The following is a 15,989-nucleotide window of genomic DNA, read 5'->3' as shown; positions in this document are numbered from 1 at the left end:
ACTCAAGGGGCTTCCTTGGAGATAGGTGGAAAAGAGTAGTAGTGTGTCATCTGCATAGAGATGGCACCCAACTCCAAAACTTCGGATGACCTCTCCCAGCGGTTTCATGTAGATGTTAAAAAGCATGGGAGACAGAATGGAGGTCAAAGGCCAGGGGTCCGAGCAGGTGTCACCCGGCTTCACCATCTGGGATCGACCCTCCAGGAAGGACCGGAGCCACGACAAAGCCGTATGTCCAAGGCCCATCTCGGAGAGTCGTCCAAGAAGTATACCATGATCGATGGTATTGAAAGCCCCTGAGATGTCCAAAAGAACCAACAGGGTCACACTCCCCTTGTCCAGCTCCCTACGGAGATCATCCACCAAAGCGACAAAAGCCGTCTCGGTGCCATGGCCAGGTCTGAAACCAGACTGTGACTGATCTAGGTAGTTGATGTCATTCAGGAAGCCCTGGAACTGATCAGCAACCACCCACTCCAACACCTTGGCCAGAAAAGGGAGGTTTGAGATTGGTCTATAGTTATTCAAAACCGTGGAGTCCTCAAGTGTCCATGTGGGAGACCTTCTTCCTGCAACCCAGAATCAAATCTGTCTCTGCAAAGCTCCTGCACAGCTAAAGCCTAAAAATGTAACTGTTGCCAAAACTCCCAGGCTCAGCTAGCTTCTTGGACTTTGCATGTTCAGGTAACATGCATTCACCAACTGATTTTTACGTGCTAAAACAACATATACTCCACAACAATATCGCCCTTGATAACCTGCAACTAGGAATAGCATTAAAATATTTTCCAAGATAGTTTGCTCAGTCCCTAGATGTGTGCAGTGGACGGAGGCCTCGCCGGCGGAAGTAGGAGGCAGGCCTGGCGGGCCCTGGGAGCAGAGGAGGCAAAGGCAAAGGCCTCTTGGGGAAGGCAGGGGAGCTAGTGCATGCTCACAAATGTGATCCACACCCCAATTCTGGCAGGGTCATTTAGCCAAACAAGGTGCACCTTTAATTCACATAAATGCGGTCATCTCTTTACTGGTAATTCAATCATATCAAGCAATTAGAAGTGACTAGTTGGGAAGCTTGTATTAATTACGCACATGCTGTTGTTTTTCTTACTCTACAGACAAACTTATTTATTTATTTCGGTAGCTTCTAAGGTGCGTTTTTCCAACGGACTCAAGGAGATTTACAGCAGCATTAAAGCACACAATATAAAACAAAACCATTATAAACAGCCCAAACTGGAACATAAGTCCTTCTTCGCAGGACATTAAAATAAACTATTATTCCGGCTTCCGGTAGCAGCAAGATGGCGGACGCCACGGTTTGCTGAGGCTCCTCAGCAAGCCATTCTGTCGAGACTCCAGGTAGAGCCTTGGCTTTGGCTCCCCCAACCCAACAGCGATAGGCAGGTTGGCGCGCTCGACTGGTGAGGCATTGTCGGCCACGTTAAACCAGAGACAACACGTCCAAAGATCAAATGCCACATCACACCGTCGCGCGGGGGACGGCAAGGACGCCCGGCACAAGCACGGGTGGAAGCTAGCCGCTATTTTAAACACAAGAAAGTTTAGATGAAAAAAGAATAAGTAATAAGAAGAAAGGAATCCCGGGCAGACCCAAGTTCTGTCGGTTTGTGATCAAGACAAAAAAAAAAAATAAGCAGATACCTGAGAGAAGAAACCCGAATCGTACTACAAACTGTTCTTTCGGCCGAGCTTCCCTCCCAGGAGGGCGGGCGGACTGAAGCACCAGACTGAAGCACCAGACCGAAATGCTGAGGTGCGGAGGTGCAGAGTGCGCCAGACGGCAAGCAACGCTAGCGCGACAGTGTAGTAAAGCAACTAGGAGGAAGTAAAGCGCGAAGCCGAAAAAAGATAAGGGAAACTAATAGAAAGCCAGCCGAAGGAGTGTGAGCGAAGAGCAGAGAGAAGGGGAGAAGCAACCGGTGGCGGAGAAGGAGAAGGAGAGGGAGAGCAACGAAAGAGACTCGAGAGGTGGAAGATTACAAGCTGGAAAATTGAAGAGAAACCATAGGGAGAAGGGAGGAAAAGGGAGGAAAAGAAGTAAGGAGCAAGATTTATTCGGAAGAAATACAGCGTTGCCGCCCTGCATCTTCCTATATCTCGCTCCTATCCCTTGCAAACCAAGGAGAGAGTGACACCGTTTGAGTGCTCACAACGAGGATGTATCTGAAACGCGAGGACATTACGACTGCTGTGAGTAACTAGATCTACATACTTGAACTAGTCTCCCTAACCCTATCCCTCTACCCTCTACCCTCCACCCCAACCTCTCCCCCCACCCCTGACCTCGACCTCGGCCCCACAACTCCGCAACCCACAATTGACCCAGCCAATGAATATAGTTGGTATTGGACGTCGGATACAGAGACTCTAATACTGTATAACTAAGTAGTGACTAAGTAGTGACAGCGGACTTGGACTGGAACAATTTTGCGAATGTTCGACCGGATTCAGCCTGACCTACAGATATAACCTGAGACTTAGTAAAGCGAGTTACTCATTGTTATAGTATTTGCTGCTGCCCAAGTTTTACTCTGTGTATTAGCCTCTCCCTATCTCTTACCTCTCCCCCCTCCCGTACTTTGTGCTGCAAGTTACCAACACAAGAGGGAAGAAACAATAGGAAAGAGGACCAGAAAAGTTACGGAAGGCAAAAGGGGAGGCAGAGAGGGGAGAAAGCGAGAGGGGAAAGGGACATTCAGAAGTCAACAGCACAGAGAGAGAAAGAAGGAGAAGGAGACAACGCAGCAAAAGGAAAAAGCTAGTTTGTATACCATTCTGAACATTATACCACTGCTAAACAGATACATAGATACACATAAGGAAACTAGGAAAGTCTGTAGATTAGAGAACATCCAGGCCACAGTCCAGGACCACAAAAACAGACTTTCTTGCCGAATTTCCCCTTTCCTGATATCCCTGTTAATCTTTTGCTATTTTTACTCTCGTACTGTGTGAATTCGATTTGTATATTTGTATACTGACACATTGACATAGATTTAAATGCTAACTTGGTTGACTCTAATTTACATATATACTGATCTGGTTATCGGTGCCTTTAACATACTTTTAATGCACAGATGGACTGTACTAAGATGTGCTAAGATGTGCTGATCGACTCTGACTAAGATTCTCTCAGATACTTATTGACCCACATAGGGCAGTAATGTGCTGTAAATGTAATAACTCCTACGTTTAGGTACTGATTGTTTGCGATTGTAGTGGACCAGTATAGGATTATGCTTTATTGATTACTGATATTGTACTAACATATATCACTCGTATCCCTTTCCCGTAAATTTGGTAATAGAGTTAAGTTTAACGAAACTACGCATAGGATAATTGGAAGGTGGTAAAATATGGCTGCCCCTCAGAAAGGAAAAATGGACAAAGATAAAGACAAAGAATTTGAAGAAAAAGGCCAACTTAGCGCTAGGAAAGGCTCCCTGCCCGAGGAACCCACTATCAAAGACCTTATGAAAGAACTCTTGAAAATACAAGCAGAAATTAAGACAATACAAACCAACCAAGACGCGCAAAGTAAAGTTATCAAAGATGAAATACAAGTGGAAATTAAGACAATAAAAAACAATCAAGACACTCAAAGCAAGGCCATCAAAAAAGAATTGGAAATAATGAAAAAAGACATAAAGGAAGAACTACAATCGATACTCAAGGAGGAAATGGTTGTAGTCAAAAATGAAGTTGAAAAACTAAAACAAGAAAACGCAGAATTAATGAAAGAGAACATTGCTATTAAGAATCATCAAGAAGCAACGAAGAGAAGAATGAGGAATCTAGAGGAGACAGTAGACCTACTCCAAAACCAACAAGAAACAACAGAAATTAGAGAAAAAGAATCCCAACTCAGGTTCAGAAATGTGACAGAAGACGATGAAGAAAATATAAGAGAGGTAATAGCGGATATGATTGCACAATTGATGAATAAAAGTATAATGGACGCAGAATCAGAAATCGATAGAGTCTTTAGAATCCAAACGGCCCACTCCAGAAAATTCAAAACCCCCAGAGACGTCATTGTACAACTAACGAAGAAAAATACTAGGGATGGAATTCTTAGGGAACATTCCAAGTCCCCTATACAATATAAAGGAAGTAAAATTGTAATTTCGAAAGAAATCCCTACGTCTGTGCTGGACAAAAGGCGCAAATATCACTTCCTGACTGACGAACTCAAAAAAAGAAACGTCAGATTTAAATGGGAGAAGAGGGAAGGACTAGTAGTAACCTGGAATGAGAATAAATATTGGTTAACATCCGAAGAAAAGGCCAGGGCCTTCTGGGACAAGTATTTGAAGAAGAAAAATGGAAATAAACAAGAAACGGAGAGAGAAGAAGGAGAAGGATATACACCCCACGGTACGAATCAGGAAGACAAAGTGGCGAGAAGACTCACCCTCCTAGATGAAGAAGATAATGAAAAGGCAAGGAAGAGACCAAGAGAAATATCTCCGAAAGACTACATGTTCCAGAAAGACAAGGCAAAGGCAGGTTGGGACCGTCCAGATAAAAAAAAAATGGCAATTATGACAGGAAGAATTAGGATTTACTCTAATAATGTAAACGGGTTAAACGCCCCCTCCAAGAGGAGGAAAATATGGCACTATTTAAAGAAATGTAACTATGATCTAATACTGTTGCAAGAAACTCACATCTCAAGGAGATTTACAGCAGCATTAAAGCACACAATATAAAACAAAACCATTATAAACAGCCCAAACTGGAACCTAAGTCCTTCTTCGCAGGACATTAAAATAAGCTATTATTCCCTTAATATAAAATCTAGGGACAAAATAGATCAAATTTGCATAGACTATAATATATATATATATATATATATATATATATATATATATATATCTTTACAGTATTTATATACCGCCTTTCTCACCCCTGGGGGACTCAAAGCGGTTTACGCATAAATATAACGTTGTTAATTCTAAAATAATAACAAGACTCATGTTTTTCAATTTAAACTGGATTAAAAGTGTGTGTGCCAGGAGCAGGGTAATTTCTAGCCAGAGATATTTATTATTTATTTATTTGAGACATTTATTTGCCGCCCTTCTCACCCCAAAGGGGACTCAGAGCAGCTTACAAGTAAAATGAAAATATAACATATTATATTATTAACATAGCACAATATTAACATTATGTATTACATTGTACTATAACATTATACTGTAATATTATTAGTAATATTACATGTAATATAAAATATATAATTACAATATATTATTATTAGCAATATTATATTGTACCACATTATAATATTATCAATATTATAGGTATATACAATATATTATCTTATATTATATTATATCATATCATATTATATTCTATTATAAGCACAGTGTAGGAGACAAGATGAAACTGCCTTCCTGGCCCTTTTCTTCACTTGATAAGATTTGCACATCAAAGGAAATAACCGTATAAGCATTGTTTCCTTTGGCTGGGCCTCAAAAGAAGCAACGTGTTCAATTCTGGAATCCCACCTGAAAGACAACACTCACAAACTGGAAATTTGCAACCAAGGTGGTAAAGGAGGTGGAAAATAAGCCCAGAGGAACAACTGGTGGAGTTACATATGGTTTATTTTAAAAATAAGTGACATCTCAATCGTATTTAACCCTCCGAAGGACTGTCACAAAGAGCTTGCTTTCTGCTGCTCCAGAGAAGAAGATCTCAACTTAGGAATTCATAGGCCAAGAAAGTGGACTCTACCAGATATTAGCGAGAACTTCTCAAATGGTCCTGTTTGAAATTGGATGTTTACCCACAAAGGATAAACAGAGGACAGCCAGTCCAGTCTTATGGTGATGCCCGTGACCAGGGAAGCAAAAGAGTTCGCCAAAACAGTCCCAAGCTAAACAAAGCAAAATACCTGAACAGAGTTCAAAACCAAGAATGAGAATTGTCTAAGAAATGCGTCCAAAGTCAAGCCAAGTACTACTTGAAGCCAAGGGAATCACACATGTTCATCGGAAAATGTGGAATGTATAGTCTGTTGTTGTTGTTGTTGCTGTTGTTGTTCATTCTTTCAGTCTCCGACTCTTTGTGACCTCATGGACCAGCCCACGCCAGAGCTCCCTGTCAGCCATCACCATCCCCAGCTCCTTCAAGTTCAGTCCAGTCACTTCATTTTTACCTTTTACCTACCTGTATATTACAGGACCTGAATGTCCAAACCTGAAATTTCCCTGTTGCAATTCATTTCATTACTTTTGTCCCAGCTCTTTGGATGTTTTTGCTCTTCTATGAATCCTCTGGTGACTCACAAGATATGAACTCTGAGTAAAACATTTCCCACACTCCTGGCATTGGTATGGCTTCTCTCCTGTGTGGAGTGTTTTGTGCCTCACCAAGTGTGAACTCCTAGAAAAACATTTCCCACACTCCTGGCATTGGTATGGCTTCTCCCCTGTGTGGAGTCTTCTGTGCCTCACTAAGCCGGAACTGTCAGCAAAACATTTCCCACACTCCTGGCATTGGTATCGCTTCTCTCCTGTGTGGAGTCTTTTGTGGCTCACCAAGGTGGAACTCTGAGCAAAACATTTCCCACACTCCTGGCATTGGTATGGCTTCTCTCCTGTGTGGAGTGTTTTGTGCCTCACCAAATGTGAACTCTGAGCAAAACATTTTCCACACTGCTGGCATTGGTATGGCTTCTCTCCTGTGTGTAGCCTTTTGTGGATCACCAAGGCTGGACTCTGAGCAAAACATTTCCCACACTCCTGGCATTGGTACGCCTTCTCCCCTGTGTGGAGTCTTCTGTGCTTCACCAAGGTTGAACTCATAGAGAAACATTTCCCACACTCCTGGCATTGATACGGCTTCTCTCCTGTGTGGACTCTTTTGTGGCTCACCAAGGCTGAATTGTAAGCAAACCATTTCCCACACTCCCGGCATTGGTATGGCTTCTCTTCTGTGTGGAGTGTTTTGTGCTCCACCAAGGCTGAACCGTTGGCAAAACATTTTCCACACTCCTGGCACTGGTATGGCTTCTCTCCTGTGTGGATTCTTTTGTGCTTCACCAAGGCTGAACTCACAGAATAACATTTCCCACACTGCTGGCATTGGAAAGGCTTCTCTCCTGTATGGAGTCTTTCGTGGCTCACCAAGGTTGAACTGTGAGTAAAACATTTGCCACACTGCAGGCATTGGTATGGCTTCTCTCCTGTGTGGATTGTTTTGTGGATCACCAAGGCTGAACTCTGAGCAAAACATTTCCCACACTCCTGGCATTGGTATGGCTTCTCTCCTGTGTGGAGTCTTTTGTGGCTCACCAAGTTTGAAATCTGAGTAAAACATTTCCCACACTCCTGGCATTGGTATGGCTTCTCTCCAGTGTGGAGTCTTTTGTGGTTCTTCAAGGTTGAACTCTGAGTAAAACATTTCCCACACTCCTGGCATTGGTATTGCTTGTCTCCTGTGTGGAGCCTTTTGTGCCTCACAAAGGCTGAACTGTCAGCGAAACGTTTCCCACACTCCTGGCATTGGTACGGCTTCTCTCCTGTGTGGAGTCTTTTGTGGCTCACCAAGGCTGAACTGTAAGCAAAACGTTTCCCACACTCTTGGCACTGGTGTGGCTTCTCTTCATATACATTGCATTTGTAGGGCCTTTTTCTGGCAGAACCTCTATCTTCACTGTGGGTTTGCTCGTGTCTAGGAAGGCCCCCATTGAGCCCAAAATGCTTCCTACATTTGGTATATACATTGCTTTTCTTCCAGATATCTGCTGTGAAGAAGAAGGACAGAAACAATCACTCCTTAGCGTGAGTGTTAAGGTGTCCAAAGATACAAATGCTGTCCTCCCTCCACCCCTTGTGCAGTAAGGATTGACACTGTTTGACTGCCTGGAGCCCCTAAGGAAGAGATGAATAACATAGGCTCCAGCGCATCCCTGTTCCTCATCTAGCATGTTTTTTTATTCTGTCTCCTTCTCCCTTTTCCCTTCACATTCAAATCCTTGCCTTTTTCTCTAGCTAAACCTTTACCTTGCTACCACCCATTCCACAATCATTCCCTTCTTTTCCTTTCTCTCCCCCAACCGTCAGTTCTCTCTCCCCATGTGACTGTAAACAAAAAACCCAGAGTCCCTATCATTCACAAGCACAGAACATAGAACACATTATGTTGCAGGTCACCATCTTGCTAATGACTGAGGCTAGGGACAGTTTGCATGCTGGGAGAAGCAGCATCCAAAGAGAGCCTGGCCTGCAGACACGCGGAGGCTAGACTGCCTGGCTGGGAGGAGAACAAGGCTGAACATGAGTCCAATAAAAAGACGTATAGCAGCGCCTGTGTACGTGAAGCCAGCGGATGTTTGTTCTTGATGCTCCACTCTCCCGCCAATCAATCTGGGCGATGGCCCCGAATAGATTTCCAGGGAGCCCGAGTTACTGGGAAGGAGCCTGTCAGCAGACATCAAGAGCAAGTCGGCTTTTGCAGCACAACTCTTTCCTATCATTTCTCCTTTTGGCTTCAGGCACGCAGTGGCTTTCCAAGCCGTCCAAGAGCACACAGGATGCAAAAGCAGGGGGCTGGAAATGTGGGCCTGAAGTCAGGAGAGGTTTGCTGGGTGACTTATTGGAAATCTGCTTCCCAACCCCCTCCCCTCCCAATCTCTCTCACACACACTCACAGAGATACAGAGAGAGAGCGATGGTGTGACTGATCTGGGGTGAACACTCTTGAGAGGTTTTCCAGGGGGAAGTGTGGTACGCTTGGACTTGACTATTGAAGTCTATCCACTGGAGTCCAAATTGGTGCTAAGATTGCTGTTGCTCAGGCACCAAGTCAATATTACTCATATGTCACATATTTCTAGCATAAGCCCTGCCTTGAGAACTCTCAGTGACCGTGATGATTTAGGATAATAGTTCATTTTGAAATAGGAATCCCCACGAGTGAGGGAGCCTTACCAAGAGAGTCCACCATCCCGTGAATCTCCTCCATGATCTGCCCGTGCAAGGCTTTCTGATCAGGACTCAGGAGAGCCCACTCCTCCGGGGAGAAATGCACAGCCACCTCCTCAAAGGCGATTGGGCCCTGGGGGGAAAAGAACACATTTCCTTCTCACATCAGGGAAATCAAGAAAAATAATTACAAGAAACTCTTTAAAGCAGGTTTACATTCCTGTTGGGCTACGGCCTCCGTGCCATAGTTTAAGCTTTGTACAGACGTCTCGTTGATCACAATTAAGAACCATTTCTTAATTTATTGTCGAAAGCTTTCATGGCCGGAATCACTAGTTTGTTGTAGGTTTTTTCGGGCTATATATAGAATCATAGAATCCAAGAGTTGGAAGAGACCTCATGGGCCATCCAGTCCAACCCCATTCTGCCAAGAAGCAGAAATATTGCATTCAAATCACCCCTGACAGATGGCCATCCAGCCCCTGTTTAAAAGCTTCCAAAGAAGGAGCCTCCACCACACTCCGGGGCAGAGAGTTCCACTGCTGAACAGCTCTCCCAGTCAGGAAGTTCTTCCTCATGTTCAGATGGAATCTCCTCTCTTGTAGTTTGAAGCCATTGTTCCATTGCGTCCTAGTCTCCAGGGAAGCAGAAAACAAGCTTGCTCCCTCCTCCCTGTGGCTTCCTCTCACATATTTATACATGGCTATCATATCTCCTCTCACCCTTCTCTTCTTCAGGCTAAACATGCCCAGCTCCTTAAGCTGCTCCTCATAGGGCTTATTCTCCAGACCCTTGATAATTTTAGTCGCCCTCTTCTGGACACATTCCAGCTTGTCAATATCTCTCTTGAATTGTGGTGCCCAGAATTGGACACAATATTCCAGGTGTGGTCTAACCAAAGCGGAATAGAGGGGTAGCATGACTTCCCTAGATCTAGACACTATGCTCCTATTGATACAGGCCAAAATCCCAATTGTATTAATTCGTATAATCAATACAAGCTTCCCATCAAGTCACTTCCAATTGCTTGAGAAAATTGTGTGATCTAACCAGAGCAGAGAGAGGTCAACCCTCCTTTTTAAGGAGCTCCACTGGCTGCCGTTTATCTTCCGAGCCCAATTTAAGGTGCAGGTGCTTACCTACAAAGCCCTTAATGGTTTGGGACCCGCCTACATGCGTGATCGCATCTCCATGCGTTCACTTCGTTCATCCGGAGAGGCCCTGCTCATGATTCCACCTGCGTCACAAATGCGTTTGGTGGGGACACGAGACAGGGCCTTTTCTGTGGTGGCCCCCTGACTCTGGAACACCCTCCCCAAAGATCTTAGCCAGGCCCCTACATTGGCAGTCTTTAGAAAGAACTTGAAGACCTGGCTGTTCCGATGTGCCTTTCCAGAATAGGAATCTCCAATTACAAGTCCCAGAAGCACTTTATTATAACTAAGATTGCCGCACATCGCACACTGCACTTACCCTATAATCCTTACATATCACCTGTCACATCAGCACTTTTAATCCTGTACCCATTACTCTGGCCTGGCCCAGTTTTATAGTGTCTTAGTGTATTGTTTATTGCTTGTTGTTTAATATTGCTTTAATTGTTTTTAATTTGCTTTAGGTGTTGTATTATTATGCTGTGTTTTGAGGCCTTGGCCTTTGTAAGCCGCATCGAGTCCTTCGGGAGATGCTAGCGGGGTACAAATAAAGTTAATAATAAATTAATTAATAAATTAATAAATAATATAGCCCGAAAAAACCTACAACAACCCATTTCTCAATTGATATTTAGAATCAGAAATGGAATCTGGACAAGTCCCAGCTTTTATCGTGTTGCGCAGAATCAGACACATTGACATTCCAGGTGAGGTCTCACCAAAGTAGAAAGAAGGTCACCGTTACTTCCTTTAATGTAGGCACTACATTCCTTTCCATGCAGCCCAAAATCCCACATTCCTTTCGATGCAGGTTTTCAAGCTGCTGCATCTCATTGCTGGCTTGGTTAGATCTGTTTTTAAGTTCTACATCAACGTCACTCTAGTCTCCGTCTCTCTTGTTTCATCTCCGCCAACTCCGTGGAAAACCAAGGGGCTGCTTTGGCACTGCTCCACAAGAGGGGTTGTGTCCACTGCCCCGGCCAGTTCCCCATTCCAGAGGTCAGCCGGAACTTCAACAGAATCGCCTGCCAAAGTGACAGGAAAGTCCCCAGGAGCCGCCAGGAACCCATCCGGTTCCATAAGCCTCCTGGGACGGACTGTCTTAATCGGTCTCCCTCCTCTGCAGAGGTTTGGAGTCCGTGCAAGTCTAAACCCGACCAGGTAGTGATTGGTCCATGACAACAGAACTCTGACCAGTTTACACACACACCACCATCCCCACCACCTCATCCAGCACAGAAAACAAGTTCCAAAGTGTGTCCGGCACCACGAGTAGGGCAAGACATGACCTGAAACAGACCCATGGTTGTCACTCTTGTCACTCTTAAGGAACTCCCATTCAGTCATTTCTGTTTCAAGAGATGTTTGATGACTGAGCCTGGGACCAATGACCTCCAGGCAGCTCCCTTCCTCCTCTCCCAGGAAACCTTGTGCTTACCTGATTCACTTCCACTCCATCACAAAGTGGAAGAAACAACTGAGGATTCGGCAACAGCATTACAGTCCCTGGGGGAGAGAGAGAGAGAGAGAGAGCGAGCAAGAGGTGGAAAGCTGGTCACATAAACATGTCTCAGGGGAGAGAATTACCGTCCTATAAAGAAATCTATGAGGAAATGACCCTATGAACCCAGGAGCATTCTCCATCCCAGGAATTGGTAACATTTTGGAGATGAGGACTTTTTATCTCAACCAGTGCTGTGAGTAGGTTGGATTGAAACTGGTCCTGGGCTTGGTATTGCAATTGACTACAGTTATTCTTTGTTGTCTGTTTGTCTTCCAGCTCAGTTTCAGGTTCATTTTAGCTTTGTGTACCACCTGGGAAGATACTGAAGGGCTGATTTTTCAGTCCTACTTAACAGTATGCAAATGCAGAAGCATTGCCAGAAAGAAGACTGCAAATCACACTGAAATTACACATTTTGCCCCTGAATGGATATCTATGGTGATTATGATGATGATGATGATTATTATTCCAAACACAATAAGATGAGTCCACAGCAGACAAGATCACTCTGCTGGCTGTTGAATTGGATCACATGTCAGACCCTTCCCAAGTGTCTAGGACTGTGTGATGTATCGGCGAATGATGGGTGCAGATCCCAGTAAGGTGGCCTTCTGCAGATGGCAGATGGTAATTTTGTCAGCACCAATTGTGTTTAAGGTCAGGCCAAGGTCTTTAGGCACTGCACCCAGTGTGCTGATCACCACTGGGACCACCTTGACTGGCTTGTGCCAGAGTATTTAAATCCTCATATTGTGTCAGCTTTTCCTGTTGTTTCTCTGCAATCCCTTTGTCACCTGAGATTGCGACATCGACAATCCATACTTTGTTTTTTAACACGATTGTGAGGTCAGGAGTATTGTGCTCCAGAACTCTGTCTGTCTAAATCTGGAAGTCCCAGAGTAGCTTGTCGTGTTCATTCTGTGGAACTTTTTCTGGCTTGTGATCCAACAAGTTCTTTGTTGCAGGTACATGGTATACAATTATTATTATTATTATTATTATTATTATTATCCATTATATGAGCAGATTTTGTATATTTATTCCATACTCGTCATTCATCTCTGACAACACTTCCCCAACCTCTTCTTATTTCTCACTCTTCCTCCCTTCTATATCATCCACTCATTTAGCTTAGTTCTGTTCACTCTATCCATACTACAATCTCCATTATAACTTTAACTTTATTCATGAGCTCAGCTTTTCCTATCTCTGAACAATATTGACATTGGTTTCCCCACTTTTTATCCATTCCATACCTATATCCTCATCTCAAGGCCAAATGATCCTGCATGTGCACCTTTCTCTAGCTCAAACTGAATGTGGATGTGCTACAATCCCCTGAAGGGGAATTTACACCGGCCTAGAACACCAACACTCCCAGAAGGGTTCCTTCTCACCCTCCAAGGCTGTAGGTCCATCTCCTTCCTCTCCTTCCTGCTTCACCTCCTTCAGCTGGAGGCTCTGGGTGGGGCCTGAGTGAGATTCCTCTGATGCAGGGACATCAGGCTGAACTTCTATGCAGTTATTTTGGGCCTGAAAGATGACAGAGAAATCCATAAGTAGAATAGAGAAAGATTAGAAAAGGATTTTTTCCCCAAATGTGCAGAAACTGCATTCTGAAATTGGCCACCTTCAAACTTCCATCATTTTCAAATTGGAGTAGAGCAGCAACTGAGCTTGCAGTGGATATGGAGGTGAGAGCTGGAGGGGCAGAGCAGGGGGGTAAAGAGGCTGAGGGAGCAGAGTCCGGCTTCTCCCTCACATCGGTCCCATCTTGGAAGGAAGGAAGGATGTACATTTACTCTATCCATCAGTCCCAAGGTGAGTGAAGCCAAGAGGCAATGCTCTGTCTCACCTGTCCTTCCTGCTTCTCGTCCTCTTCCCGACTCAGGAGGAAGCCTTCCGCCAGGGCCACCGCCTGGGAACAGCTCTCTGCCCCACACTCTCGGACCCAGCTCCCCATCTCTGGGGGCAGGAGGCTCAGGATCTTCTCCAGGTCCAGCATCTCCGCCTTGGTGTGTTGCTCTGGCTTCAGCCACTGGCGGCAGAGATCGTGGAGGCGGTTGCAAACCTCTCTGGGTCCCTCGCCCTCTCGGAAGGAGGACTGCCTGAAGCGCTGGCACTGTGTGTCTGAGCTATAAAGGTCCACACTCAGGAAGTTACGTGTTATTTTTTCCCAGGATGCTCCACTGCTCCCAGGTGCTGCTTCAGGTCCAGGTGAGTTGGGTCTCTCCATGCTAGAACCACTCTTTGATGAAGAAGCCAAGTGAGTCCAAGACGCTCTTCCTCTGTCTTCTCTCTAAAATTCTCGTCCTGGCTCAACTCTAAAATTCTCAGCCCACAATCACATTTCCTCTGTGAAAGAAAGGCAGAATTAGACAACAATTAGACAATTAGAATTAGACAACAGGCTTTGGGAGGCTTTTTCTTGGAGAGTTAATCTAAGGCTTCTCTTCCCCTCTCAATCCCCTTCCTCGGGTGACATTTATATAGTCCTAATATCCTGATGGGGGCTCTGCCTCCCTCCTCCTCGCCTTCTACGTTCTCCTTTTTCCTTTGTGTGAAAAACACCTTTTCCTTTGAAATGGGAAATAAAAAATTCAGGGGAAAAAGAGGCCGGTGTGTGGGTTGGAAGGGGAAAGCCCTGGGCCTCTCTCTCTCTGCCTGCCTCTCTCTCTCTCTCTCTCTCCTCCCAAGGATCCCCTGGATGGAGAAGCAGATGACTACCAACCCCAGGTGAGGCCAGGCCTGGGCCTACTTCAGCCCTCCCTCCAGGTGTGTTGGGCTTCAGCCCCTCTTTGGCCCTTTGGAGAAGGAATGGGAAGAAGGGTCACCACAAGGAGGAGGAGTAGGAGGAGAGAGATAGGTTAAGAGGAGGTGGAGGAGGAGGAAGAGGAGGAAGGAGAGGCTGACAGAGCCAACTCCCCTCTCCCAGCCAGGCAAGGAAGGATGAAGGGGAGGGAGTTTGGTTCCTAGAGGGACAGGAAAGGCGGGTCTAAGGAGGCCCACTTCCTCCCTGCCTCTCTGGGAACCAAACTCCCTCCCCTTAACCCTTCCTTGCCCAGCATTCCACTCTAAGGAGGGGGAAAGAGCCTCTCTCCAAAGCCCTGGAACCAGTTTTTCTTACTGTACAGACAAACTGATTTATTTATTTCAGTAGCTTCTAAGGTGCCTTTTTCCAACGGACTCAAGGCGGTTTACAGCAGAATTCAAGCACACAATATAAAACAAAAGCATTATAAACAGCCCAAACTGGAACGCAAGTCCTTCTTCGCAGGACATTAAAATAATCAGTTAAATAGATCAAAACCATCTAAAACTTCCCATATGGAGATCAACACTATGAAGCGCTATATATATCCTAGGCTTCTATGCAGTTCAATGGAAAGCTTTTGTTGTTCATTCGTTCAGTCGTCTCTGACTCTTCGTGACCTCATGGACCAGCCCACGCCAGAGCTCCCTGTCGGCCGTCACCACCCCCAGCTCCTTCAAGGTCAGTCCAGTCACTTCAAGGATGCCATCCATCCATCTTGCCCTTGGTCGGCCCCTCTTCCTTTTTCCTTCCACTTTCCCCAGCATAATTGTCTTCTCTAGGCTTTGCTGTCTCCTCATGATGTGGCCAAAGGACTTCAGCTTTGTCTCTGTTATCCTTCCCTCCAATGAGCAGTCGGGCTTTATTTCCTGGAGGATGGACTGGTTGGATCTTCTCGCAGTCCAAGGCACTCTCAGCACTTTCTTCCAGCACCACAGTTCAAAACCATCGATCTTCCTTCGCTCAGCCTTCCCTAAGTTCCAGCTCTCACATCCGTAGGTGACTACAGGGAATACCATGGCTTTGACTAGGCAATGGATCTTGGTTGCCAGTCTGATGTCTCTACTCTTGACTATTTTATTGAGACTGGACATTGCTCTCCTCCCAAGAAGGAAGCGTCTTCTAATTTCCTGGCCACAGTCTGCATCTGCAGTAATCTTTGCGCCTAGAAATACAAAGTCTGTCACGGCCTCCACGGTTTCTCCCTCTATTTTCCAGTTGTCAATCATTCTTGTTGCCATAATCTTGGTTTTTTTTTTTAATGGAAAGCTATTATTCCCTTAATATAATAAAGGGAATAATAGCTTTCCATTACAAAAATAAATAATAAATAAAAAAATAAAAATAAAATAAAATAAATAATAATAAAATAGATCAAATTCACATAGACTATAGTAAAATCAAATATACACACACACACACACACACACACACACACACATATATATATATAATTTATTTGCCATATTTATATACCGCCTTTCTCACCCCTGGGGGGGACTCAAAGCAGTTTACACATAAATATAACATTGTTATTTCAAAAATAACAAGACTTGTGTTTTTTC

At 44.7% G+C, this 15,989-nt stretch overlaps 2 protein-coding genes across 7 annotated transcripts in view; one reads left to right on the top strand and one right to left on the bottom strand.

Annotated features, from left to right (window-relative positions):
• Positions 1–15,989, top strand: part of LOC132765774 (zinc finger protein 850-like) — a 1,095,673-nt gene that overhangs the window by 723,644 nt on the left and 356,040 nt on the right. The window lies entirely within an intron of this gene.
• LOC132766016 (zinc finger protein 208-like) overlaps positions 1–15,989 on the bottom strand; it is a 151,722-nt gene that overhangs the window by 52,630 nt on the left and 83,103 nt on the right. For 2 of the 6 annotated variants that reach the window (XM_067465106.1, XM_067465105.1), the window contains exons 1-3: positions 14,344–14,587; positions 13,468–13,967; positions 13,010–13,145 (exon numbers count right to left, since the gene is read on the bottom strand). In XM_067465106.1, the coding sequence (XP_067321207.1) occupies positions 13,010–13,145; positions 13,468–13,848 (517 nt within the window). In that variant the 5' untranslated portion in view covers positions 13,849–13,967; positions 14,344–14,587. Of the gene's footprint in view, positions 1–5,612; positions 7,772–8,960; positions 9,088–10,721; positions 10,728–11,546; positions 11,615–13,009; positions 13,146–13,467; positions 13,968–14,343; positions 14,589–15,989 lie in introns of those variants that run through there. The other 4 variants (XM_067465111.1, XM_067465116.1, XM_067465103.1 and 1 more) reach the window with 4 other exon arrangements.

Source organism: Anolis sagrei, chromosome 2, assembly GCF_037176765.1.
Source record: "Anolis sagrei isolate rAnoSag1 chromosome 2, rAnoSag1.mat, whole genome shotgun sequence".
Classification (NCBI taxonomy): Eukaryota; Metazoa; Chordata; class Lepidosauria; order Squamata; family Dactyloidae; genus Anolis; species Anolis sagrei.
Note: the sequence above shows the minus strand (reverse complement) of the source record. Positions and strands in the feature narration are given on the sequence as shown.